Source organism: Ursus arctos, unplaced genomic scaffold, assembly GCF_023065955.2.
Source record: "Ursus arctos isolate Adak ecotype North America unplaced genomic scaffold, UrsArc2.0 scaffold_10, whole genome shotgun sequence".
Lineage (NCBI taxonomy): Eukaryota > Metazoa > Chordata > Mammalia > Carnivora > Ursidae > Ursus > Ursus arctos.
Window position 1 is genome coordinate 32,691,281 of NW_026622764.1, and position 13,020 is coordinate 32,704,300.

The following is a 13,020-nucleotide window of genomic DNA, read 5'->3' on the forward strand; positions in this document are numbered from 1 at the left end:
TTTCACTTTCTGACAAAAAGAAAGAATATAACTTCATCTACAGAGGCAAAAACTTTCCTGGAACTAATGCAAGCAATAACTCATTGTGGGATTTTTGTCTAAATGGGACTAAGAAAAAGATCATAAACTTTTGTTTCAGAAAAAAAAAAGTATTGCTTTTGGTTTTGATAGTAAGTATGTAATCATGGTTGAGTTCCTTAACTCTTATCAGCCTCAGTTTCATCTGTAAAAGTTGGGACAATGAGATTTAACTCTGTGATATTTAACTTAGCTACTTTTAAAGTGAATAATTTTGATCTAACACTAATATAGAAAATAAAATCCTTTATGGCCATGCCCCAATGTCCTAGAATTGTCAACCTAGAATTATCTCATCTGTTTTCTTTTTTTCATTTAACACATACTTGATAACTATGTAAATGAGTGGATGATCTCATTTCATATTACATGACCAGCTAAAGTCTTACCGGAACTAAATGACACTGCTTAAAAAGTTAGAGCTAGAGGTCCAGTGCAAAAAAGACAATGAAAAATTTAAAATGTGCATTTGATCACATGTGGATTTAAATTCAGAAAATTTAGCTGATTAAAGCAGTGACTCATATTAGACAGTTTTCCCAGGGTCCTGCCTAGTGTGGGGCAAGCTCTCACGTGCACTGTGCATGACTCTGAGAATGGGCATCTCCTACATTTTGTGCCCTAGGTGTTTTGCTTGCCTCAGCTTAGTCTCAGCCCTGATTTTCACTTACAAAAAATTATATTTATCAGAGGTATTTCTTATCCAACTGTAATTTATTGACTATTTTAAGCACTTGACTCTCAGAGCCAATAAAATGAATAAATCAGTCCTGCAGACTCTGTTTCTTTTTCTTTTTTTTGAAGATTTTATTTATTTGAGCGAGAGAGAGAGAGAGAGAGAAAGAGAGAGCACGAGCAGGGGGAGGGGCAGAGGGAGAGGGAGCAGACTCCCCGCTGAGTGCAGAGCCCAAAGCAGGGCTCAGTCCCAGAACCCTGAGAACATGACCTGAGCCAAAGTCAGATGCTTAACGGACCGAGCCACTCAGGCGCCCTAACTCTCTGTTTCATCAGGTAAATACTGAAGTGAATAGTCAAGCATTGCTCTGCGTCACCTACCATTCTTGTTCCGTATAAGCAATTTATTTTGCTTCTGTATTTGCACGCTCTATACAAGTTGGCATTAAACTGTTTCTTGGAAAACATGAAAAATTTGTATCATTGTTTTATTAAACATTAATTTCTATTTTACTTTGAAAAGAAAAAAGCTTCTTTTCTTTAGATGTATGGCATAAAGAAAAATCTCAATGTTGGATTATTAAAATACAATGGTCAAAATGAAGATACTATCAAATGCATGAAAATTAAGTGATAATTAGATATGCATCCATGCAAATTTCCTTGATGCCATGCTGTAGTTTCATCTTGCTAGTACTTAATTTCTATGTTTAAACATATTTCCTTCTAAACTCACATAATTCTCAACCCACTAAGTAGAACTTTAGTTTTTATTTGGACTCATGAATAATGTGATTCCAAGCATCATGTACAAAATATATAAAGTTGCTCATATATTTTTTAGAGTCTAGCATAATCTTCTAAAAACAAATGAGAATTGCCCTTCCAAAAAAATACTTATTATGCAGCTTTATGAAAAAAAGTTGGTATGCTTGAATGGACATCTGCAGTTACTATTTCTTTCTTTCTTTCCTTTTTTTTTTTTTTGAGAGAGAGTGCATGTGAGTGTGCATGCAAGTGGAGGCGGGGGGGGGGGGGGGGAGGAGAGGCAGAGGGAGAGAGGGAATCTTAAGTAGGCTCCACACTCAGCACAGAGCCTGAGGCAGGGCTCGATCTCATGACCCTGAGATCATGACCTGAGTAGAAATCAAGAGTCAGACACTTAACTGACTGAGTCACCCAGGTGCCCCTGTAGTTACTATTTCTTATTCAATTTTTAAAATATTTGTGAAAATCCACATAGTGAATGAATCAGGCTTCCACAGTGAAGAAACAATTATTTGAGGGCAGAATCTTAGGACACACATGGTAGCAGATAAGGCCTCAAAGTCAGAGAAAAAGAATAAATATCTTCAGAGAAACTCTTCCTAATCTATATAACCTGTTGTTAGATCTAGTTATCTACGCAAAGGTCATCTCTGAAATCTAGTCCAGGGATACCTTCTTATTGCTTTTGCCCCTCTTATAAAATACACCATTTCTAAGGCAGAGACAACCCTGCAAGTCCCTTGACACCACTTCTAGGATATGTACCTTTGCACTGCTTCCAGTAATATTCCCCATTTCATCTCTCTCAATAAGATCCTTCCAATAATTTCTTTCCAAATACCCGATATATCTTTCCCAGACTAGGAAACAATGTCTTCAGCACACACATAAACCAATGATCTGTTTTGAGCATTTCTTTCTCTGTTAGGATAACAAAATGGTAAAAACATGGCCAAGACAAGGCACTGATAGTTCAGTGGAAAAATGCACTGGATTAAAAGACTAGGCTTCACAATACCAACTGCTGGCGAGGATGCAGGGCAAATGGAGCACTCATTCATTGCTGATGGGAATGCAAAAGGTACAGTCACTTTGGGAAATAGTCTGGCAGTTTCTTATAAAGTGAAACATACACTCTCCATAGGACCCAGAAATCCTGCTCCTGGGGTATTTACCAAGAGAAAAGGAAACTTACATTTACACCAAAACACATATACAATCATTTATAGCAGCTTTATTATTTATAGAGGCCCCCAAATGGAAACAACTCAAATGTCCATCAACTGGTGAATGGATTAACAAACTCTGGTACATCCATACAACAGAATATTCCTCAGCAACAAAAAGGAATAAATGACTAATATTTGCAACAACATGTGTGAATCTTTTTTATGGTAAGTGAAAAAGGAGTCTGAAAAGACCAGTAATTTCATTTATATAACATTCTGGGAAAAAATAATATGTTTTGTTGGAAAAGGCAAAACTATAGGGATAGAAAACAGATCAGTGGTTGCTAGGACTGGAGCTGGGGAAAAGGGTCAATATAAAAGGGGCATGAAGAAAAATTTTCTGAAGTGATGAAACTATATACTGACTACGGTGATGGTTACAAATTGGGTGTGTAGGTCAAAAATCATAGAAATGTACGCTGAACAGGGCATGAATTTTACTGTAAGTATATTGTATTTCAATAAGTCTGCCTCAAAAAATAAGAAAAATGGGGTTTTCTCTTAGTTACTAACTGGCTTTACACAAGCCACTTGAAACTCATTTCTCCTTTTATAAAATGAGGAATTTTATATTAGCTCTAAAAGATTTTTGAGAGGAACAACAACAAAAAATGCTTTGTGGACTCTAGGTATACAAAGAGTATACGGGCAATACAATGATGAATAAGACAGAAATTCGCTAAAGAAATTTACTGTCTAGTGAGATAAAGAGGTAAAACAAATCATTTTTAAATGATGTGGAAATTCAATGACAGAGATTGAACAAGGCGATAAGGGGTCAACAAGAAGGTGCATTCCAGGAATAAGAATTAACCCAAAGAGTAAAGTAAAAATTAAGTCATAAAGAATAATAAAGTATATCACACATTCAATATAAAGGACCAGATCACAGTGAGATGCAAGCATGAGAAGTCATTAATGCACAAAGACAACTGGGACCCAGTAATCTTAATGCAACATGGACAATAAAAAGCTTCAAATAAAAATTATGACAAAATGGAAAAAGTACCTCACGATGATTTAGAAGTTGCTCTAAATCTAATGCCATTTGATTCTTCATCTGTAGTAAAGCTGACTTTTCTTTATTTAAATTGCTGAAAAAAAAAAAAAAAACCACCAAAATGTAAAAAGTCATCATGTTGGTAAAATTTCACTAATAAAGAGTAAATAGCAAAAGGCTAAAGACAAATCTGACAAATCTCTTTGAATTAAAGAGAAATTAAATTTATAGTCCATAACGATATCAGACCAGGCACTGTAATGTTTGATTTAACCAATAGCTAACTATTTTCTAAGAAGACTTTTTCTTTTAGTAATCACTCGACAGTGCCAATGAGGTGTACTGAGAATCCTTTCCTGCCTAGTAGGGGCACAGAAATTAGTGTTTTCAAGATGACTATGAACTCCTGAAGTGTAAAAAAGATGAAGGGGCTTCATATAAAATATAAAAAGTATGTTTGGCCAAAATATTAAAACTCAAGACACAGGGAGTCAAGTTAAAACATTTATCCTTAAAACTAAAAGTAGCATTTTATAATTTACCATGTACTAAATTACCAGGTATATAATTAAGTTAGATAAATGACTCAGATATTCAGTCTGTGATAAACTTCAGAAAACAGTTTTTGCCTCCAAATTCTTAGTTCGGTCTTTCATTTCTAAGTCTGCATTGTGAATTTGCCTTTGACAGGACCTATTTTCTGACAGGAAAGGGTGAGAAGCCTAAATAGAAGAACATTAAGATTTTAAGAGATAAATATTTGAGGCCTTTTTTGTATTGTCTGAGTTTTATTACTCATCATATAAAAATTAATTAGAACCATTAAATGAAAGACTCTTTGAAAGCCACTGGAATGAATCTACTCAGCACCACATCAAGAATTAAGAAAAGCAACAATCAATTAAAACAACATAATTCCATAAATATCAAAACAAAATCTGTGAAGGTAAAATTAGTGAGGACTGTTTTGCTGCATAGGTAAGATGCTGTAAATTATCCTTTAAGAAAATGGAAAGCCACCAATTTTTAAAATATCGGGCAGAAGTTTTTTTAATATTCAAGGAATAGTAGTAGGTATTCTGAAAGAACTGGTAACTCCAAGGACTTATGAGGAAAAAAACTCACATTCTCCTTTTTCCTAGTAACTGAACTTCCCAAGGAAGCACCATAGTTTGTCCTCTGAGAGACAAGATGCAATTCTGACTCTGTTTCCAACTGTGCCACTGACTCAGGTGTGGAGTATAAAGCACCACACACACCACCCTACCAAGCCATGGTAAGTCTGTAAAAGTGGAAAACAATACTCATGTATGTCAAAGGGATATATGAATTACCTAATGAATGATGAAATAAAGAGTCGAACACATAAAACACAACATAAATGCCATATGGTATTACTAATTTAGATGAAGAACAGGTATCACAGAAAAATAGTAATTAAATGCCATACGGGTTAGCAGCTCAGCAGAAACAGATTGACTTTCAGAATCAGGCATCAGAGAGCCTACTGAGCCTTGGAGTTGAAAAGAACTCAATGATATAAAGTAACCGAGTGCCAGATTCTGCCAGAGTCCTCCAAAGCATGGTAAAGATCAAAAGTTTTGTAACTGTAGAATTTGAATCTATCGTTAGCTAGAATCACTTTGAAGATGAAATATTTTTTAAAATTAAAATAAACATCCAACAACCCAGGAATAGGATTTTTTGAGGAACAGAAATGTGTTAATGTTCATATGCATGTATACATGTTAATTATACATGTTACGTACACATACCATGTAAACGCACACACACTCACAGGCAGTACACACACACACGCACACACACACACTTTCAAATACCAACAGGCCCTTAAATGAAATGTATGCAATAGGAATGGAATGTTGATGTAATAAAGGATTTTGACTGGATAATTCGTTAGAAATGCTTTATATGTAGTGTTTAATTTTTTCCAGGATAAAGGAAACATTCCATATTTAAATAGCAAAAATAACTGTATAATATAGAATAAAAGGTGGGTGGATAAACTGGTTCACAGAGCAACTCTGTTCTATCTGCAAGACGCGGGTTTATCACAAACAGTACAGACTCCTCAGCCTTCTCTTTAATATGCTCTGAAGCCACAAGGGAGACCACCTTCAACACGTGGGTCTCTAAAGCTGCATATGATGATTATTATACTCTGTGTTCTTCCAGTGTATGTAATTACTCAATCGAAGTTTAGTCTCCATAAGACACATTTCATAACAGTGGAAATTTACCTTTAAAAATACAAAGCTTCCATGCGTGACTCATAAAGCAACTACAAAACAAATCTCCTTATAAGCACATCTATCGTGAAGGGTATATTACACCCATAACTGTTCAATTCACGGTTAATTATTACTCAGAAATTCATGTTTATGGCTCTGTGTCACCTGCTATATGAAAACATACTCCTGATACACTGTTCTTTAACTTCCTGGATCAATATACCCTGGCTTAGCCTCACAAGGCTAAGTAGTTTTTTCTTCTTAAACTACTAGTTAAGAATAAACTGAGAACTGGCAATGCGGAAAAGAAATTTATGCTAATTATTCTCTTTCCGTGCTTCCTTCACTTTTGGGCCATAGATCAAACTATATAACTCACACTGTCTCTTGTGACTTGGTAGAGGAGAGTTTAACAGTACTACTTTTAGAATGGATTATTACTTTAATGATAGGGGAACTTAAAGTAGTTAATAGTGATATCTCAAATGCCAGCTTTTAATGTGTTTATAATGATTTCATTTTGGTACATATTTACTCTAACCTTTCTAGACATTGAATATAAATAACTAAATTTGCAAGTTGGGGTTTGGTATAGTGGTATTGTTTTATTTTCTAAGAAAATGGTAACATTATTCAGTTCCTTAAAGAGCTCTTATTGTATAAGCTAGAGACATATTTTAAAAAGTAATCATGTAACTGAAACCATAAAACTCCTAAAATAAAACACAGGCAATAAACTCTTGGACATTGGTCTTAGCGATTATTTTTTTGGATCTGTCTCCTCAGGTAAGGGCAGCAAAACCAGCATAAATAATTGGGACTATATCAAATTAAAAGCTTTGAAATAGCAAAGGAAACCATCAACAAAACAAAAAGGCAACCTATAGATAGATGAATGGATAAAGAAGATGTAGTGTGTATACACACACACACACACACACACACACACACACACACACACACATACAGACAGAGGAATATTAGTCTGCTATAAAAAGGAATAAAATCTTGCCATTTGCAATAACATGGAGGGAACTAGATGGTATTATACTAAATGAAATAAGATAGAGAAGGACATATACTGCAGGATTTCACTTACATGTGGAATCTACAAAACAAAACAAACGAACCAACAAACAAAACAGAAAGACTCATAAATACAGAGAACTGGTGGTTGCCAGAGGGGAGGGGGCAGGGGTTTGGACAAAATAGGTGAAGGTGATTAAGTGATACCAACTTTCAGCTATAAAATAAATAAGTCATGGGGATGAAAAGTACAGTCAATAATACGGTAATAAGTTTGTATGGTGACAGATGGTAACCACACTGTGGTGAGCATTTCGTAACGTATATAAATGTTTAATCCCTATGTTGTACACCTAAAATTAATAAAATATGGTATGTCAACTATACTTCAATTTAAGAAGTAATCAATTCATGTAAATATTCCCTATAATTAAAATCAACACCTAGCAAAAAGGAATAGGCCTTTTTAAGGCATAATCACTTAGTAATTGTTTTGAATGGGTCATTTGATGTTTAAATTTCAAATTAATGAAGAACAAAAGAAAGTAATATTTCTGAGTTTCTCCCATGCGCCGGAAGCTTTATATATGTTATTTCATTTAATTTTCACATCTAACCCTTGATGTTCACACCAATATCTGTATTTTACAGGTACATTTACCATGACAAAAGAAACCAGGCTGTTATGTATTCAAAGCCCAGGATATTCCTCTACATTTGAAATGTCATTGGCTCCGATTAAGAGTGATGGTAGACAGACTGCTGGATCTTACTTGTCCACTAGGCTGTTTTTTATGGTGTTTCATTCATGTCATGAGGGTACATTTAACAGCATCTCAAAGGCCATAATTAAACTACTGAAAGCACCTTAATTTTTCACGTTAGAAGGTAGTGGCTTCAATTAAGGACAAGGTTTCATATCCTGTGAAATACTAGTTCAGAATCTATTAAAATATTTATACAGTAAATTTATGAAGCATAGACGGCTTTAAAGGACTCAGATTTTAGCACAAAAATATTTTTATAGTTAATTTCATAATTGACATAGTTTTTATGATAACTGCTGCTGTTATTAAGGGAATCCTAATTTTTGTCAAAAGTCAAAATACTTTGAGAAATGTTATTTCTCACTTTTAAAATAATTTTCAACATAAAAATTTGTTTCCTGTAAGATAAATACTAATAATAGCAAACATTTATACAGCATTCATAATGTGTAGGCACAATGCTATATATATAACAAAGATTATATTGTTTAATCCTCAGAATAACTATATGAATTAGGTGCTGCGAGTACTAGAGTACCACTCTCATTTCACAGATGAGAAAACTGGCTGTACTGTCCAATAACATAGCCATTAAGTGGCCACAATTGACAATTAAAATTAAAATTAATTTAATTAAAATTAAAAATTAAGTTCTTCATATGGGTAGTGGCTACCATACTGGACAGTGCAAATATGGAGTATTTTTACCATTACAGAAAGTTCTATTGGACAATGGAGGCTTAAAGAGTTTAACTGACTGGTTCCAACTCAAAACTAAGTACTGAGCTAGATTTAGACCCATGCAACCTATCCATAGAGCCTGTACTCCCTTTTAAGATCTGTTTTTAAAAAATAACTTTATTTGGAATATTTCAAAAGGAGAAAGAAAATATAACAAACCCACAAGTATCTGTCACCTAGCTTCAACAATTATCATTCATTAATGCTCCACTTTCAACCACTCTTCTATACTTTTTTTTTTTACTTCTCTTCCTCAATTATATCAGTTAATGAAAAATCATCCCTTATGCAAAATAGAACATAGGGAGGCAGTATAACATAATGGTTAGGAGTACAGAATTAGAAAGCAGACAGACTTGGATTCAAATTTTGACCCTACCACAAAACTGTATGTTCTTAGATAACAAGTTAATTAATTTCTCTAGGGCTGCACTTGTTCATCTTAATAGTTTCCTCCTGTAGCTATTATTTTTCTTTATATTAAATATTTTCAGCTCTTAATTCTTAGTAAAGAAATATTCAAATAAATTTATTTGAAGGTAACTGTGAAAGGTAATTTTTCCACAGGCCTTTATGTTCCTGCCCCAAGACTAAAAAGGTAAAAGGAGATTCTATACAAAATTTCAAATATAATATAGGAAGAAACATATAATGTAGGAAGAAAAGTTCTATTTAGGGCTCTCCCTTCAATTTCCTTAAGATAAACCAAATGCCCAGTGAGTGATAAAACAATTTCTATGGCCCCCAATAGCTATTTACAGAACTACTTAATTGATTCACTGAATTATTTTAATTAATAATTTTTTAATTTGGTTTATTATTAAATAAATTGAATTAATGTGGGTTATATATATTTTAAGTATAATTTTTAACTTTAAAATTAATCCAGAAATAAATTTAATATTGACATTTTAAAACATAAATGTGATTTAAAATTATTTTATCATATCATCTGAAATTAAAGATCAGGAGTAAAATTTTGAACCAATTATTTTGGTGGGGTAGAAACAAGAGAAAGTAATTATTCTGATTCATCAAAAAGAACACCCACCCATACTTTAGAGTTAATTACCACTAGTTGTATACTTTTGGCTATATACCTTAGGAAATCTGAATTTAATAACTATATTCTCCTTATTGTTTTCCAATTCCTTAATTTAACAACTTCTATTCGATCTAATTCTCTGCTTCTACATTTATGAATTGGTTAATAATTTATTTAAATTATTCTTAACAATCTTAAAATCCAATAATAACTAAGCCAACTAATCAACCATCCATGAGTTAAAACATCTTTCTGTACAACATCATTCTTTTACTTCAACTTTAAAAGACTAAAATGATTATATAGATGAAAAGGTAAAGAATTTGAATGATTATTAAGTGGAGCAAGTCTTTTGGGTAAGGTGTCATGTAAGAAAACAATTTCAACTTAAGGAAGTGAAAGGGATTTATTTACATTTAGGTAATTCATGGGTTACTTCATGTAGAGACTCAGGAAGAAAGCCTAAAAAATTGCTTGGCAAAGTCAAGAGAATCCAAGCAAATGTGGATATTTTATCTGTTTAAAAAGTCATTTTTTGGGGGGGGTGTGGCTGGGTGGCCTAGTTGGTTAGGTATCCAACTCTTGGTTTTGGCTCAGATCATGATCTTGGGGTTCCCGTTCAATGTGGAGTCTGCTTGAGACTCTTTTCCCCTCTCTATCTGCTCTTCCCCCCCGCTTGCTCTCTCTCTCTCTAAAATAAATAAATAAATCTTAAAAAAAAAAAATCAATATCTCTGTAGAGAGGGCCCAGGAATTTATACTTCTTACAAAGTTCTCTAAATGATTTTGATATATTTTGCTCTGTACCTCCCCCTACCTAACGCTCTCTCTAAAATAAATCTTTAAAAAAAAAGTCATTTTGGGGGTGCCCGGATGGCTCAGTAGATTAAGTGTCTGACTCTTTTTTTTTTTTAAAGATTTTATTTATTTAGTTGACAGAGAGAGAGAGAGAGACAGCCAGCGAGAGAGGGAACACAAGCAGGGGGAGTGGGAGAGGAAGAAGCAGGCTCATAGCAGAGGAGCCTGATGTGGGGCTCGATCCCATAATGCCGGGATCACGCCCTGAGCCAAAGGCAGACGTTTAACAACTGTGCCACCCAGGCGCCCCTAAGTGTCTGACTCTTAAACTCAGCTCCCGTCTTGATCTCAGGGTTGTGAGTCTGAGCCCCACGTTAGTCTCCATATTGGTGTGGAACCTACTTTAAAAAAAGTCATTTTGACTCACAAATGGCATCTGGTCATATTCTTCTTCTCCCTTCAGTCAAGCCCCAACCAATTAAAGAATTCTAGGGAACCAAGGACAGAATATCTGCTTATGTCCGAGGTTGGTGGAGTGCTTTGTTAATAAGCATAGCATTGTTATTTCCAGGCTAAGACTTCTGATCAAAAGGTGGAATGTGAACACCTAATGTGATGTGACCTAGTTTCTCTAAGATAAATACATTTAAGGCCATGTTCACTATCTAAATTTTTTTCTTCACAATTTACAAACTTAATTCATGGATAGCAGTATTATGTTTATACTTAATTATTCAAATGAAAGATTTATAGATAATTTACCTGACATCTTTCTCAAGTTGTGTAATACACTCCTTCAGCGAATCAATCTTAGAATCTCTCTGACGCACGGATTCAATGAGGTATCTGTAAGGTTGCTGAGTCTGGTTTAACAGAGAATTGGCCCTGTTAAGCTAAAGAAAAACAAGATTCATGAAAATCTAAAAAATTTTACAAGAAACTAAGGTTATTCAAAATGCTGTAGCACAGACAGAGGACACCAAAACTCCCTTACATGAATTACTCAGAAAAGTTTTTCCTACGTAACTTGGAAGGTTTTAAAAACTATTAATCAATATAACTATTCTTTATAATAATAATTCATAAATAGAACAATTTTAAATAAAATATGAATTGTTGCCAATTTTAGGGATGGGCCACCTAAATGTTTTGCCATTTACTGATTTGAAAAGAAATATAACAAAAAATTTATCTTCTTTAAATAAATATCTTTTAGCTAAAATAAAAATCTTTTATTTGAGCTTTATTTCTATTCAAAATAACATAATGATATTACGATTTAGCATTTTTCTCATGTCTTCATATTTCCTTCCATCTTTATTTGTAAAACTGATGAACTGTAGCTAAATCATTATGTATAATAAAGTTTTAAAAAATTATAGTTAAAATATAAAATTTACCATTTTAACCATTTTATAGTGTATAACTCAGTGGCATTAAGTACATTCACAACGTTGCGTAACCATCACCAGTATCTTTTTCTGGAATATTTTTATCAATCCCAAATGGAAGCATCCATTAAGCAAAAACATTCCCTGCAACACCCCAGCTACTGGAAACCTCTATTCTACTATCTGTCTCTAAGAATTTGCCTACTCTAGATATATAAGGGGAATCATATATTTGTCATCTTGTGTCTGCTTACTTCATTAATGTAATGTTTTCAAGGTTCATCCACGTTGTACCATGTATCAGAACTCCATTCCTTTCTATGGCTAAATAATATTCCATTGGGTGTTTATTCACCTGTTGATGAACATTTGGGTTGTTTTTACTTTTTGGCTACTGTAACTAATGTTGCTACAAGTAGTGGTATATAAATAAATATTTGTTTGAGTTCCCACTTTCAATTCCTTTGGGTATCTACCTAGAAGTGCAGTGAAACTACAAGGTTATATGGTAATTATATATTTAGCTTTCTAGAAAATTGAAAACTTTTTTTCTATATTTAACTTTTTGAGGAACTGGCAACTGTTTTCCACAGAGGCTGCATCATTTAACATTCCTATTAACAATGTACTTGGTCCTAATCTCTCCACATTCTCACTAACACTGTTATTTCATGTGCCTATCGGCCGTTGTATATCTTCTTTGGAGAAATATCTATCTATTCAAGTCTTTCACCTGTATTTTAATTAGTTTGTCTGCTTTTTTGTTGTTGAGTTGTAGTAGTTCTTTTACGTTCTGGATATTAAACCCTTCTTAGACATATGATTTGCAATTATTTTCTCTCATCCTGTGGGTTCTCTTTTTACTCTCTTGATTATGTCTTTTGATCACAAAAGTTTTTAATTTTCATGAAGTCTAACTTCCCTGATTTTTCTTTTGTTGCCTATACTTTAGGTGGAATTTTTTTTCTTTTAAAGATCTTATTCATTTATTTGAGAGAGAGAACACAAGCGGGGGAGAAGGGCAGAGGGAGAGGGAGAAGCAGACTCCTTGCTGAGCAGGGAGCCTGACGTGGGACTGGATCCCAGGGCCCTGGGATCATGACCTGAGCCGAAGGCAGACACTCAACCAACTGATCCATCCAGGCACCCCTTTTGGTGTCATTTTTAAGAAACAATTCCCAAACCCACGATCACGAAGATTTTCTCCTGTGTTTTCTTCTATGAGTTTTATATTCTTAGCTCTGAAATTT

The 13,020-nt window shown here is 33.9% G+C and overlaps 1 protein-coding gene across 3 annotated transcripts in view; it reads right to left on the reverse strand.

The window, feature by feature from the left end:
• PIBF1 (progesterone immunomodulatory binding factor 1) overlaps positions 1-13,020 on the reverse strand; it is a 198,328-nt gene that overhangs the window by 23,045 nt on the left and 162,263 nt on the right. For all 3 annotated transcript variants that reach the window (XR_008957897.1, XR_008957898.1, XM_026493397.4), the window contains exons 15-16: positions 11,142-11,272; positions 3,760-3,844 (exon numbers count right to left, since the gene is read on the reverse strand). Coding sequence is in view for 1 of the 3 variants with exons in the window: in XM_026493397.4 (XP_026349182.2) it covers positions 3,760-3,844; positions 11,142-11,272 (216 nt within the window). In the remaining 2 variants the exon portion in view is untranslated. The remainder of the gene's footprint in view (positions 1-3,759; positions 3,845-11,141; positions 11,273-13,020) is intronic.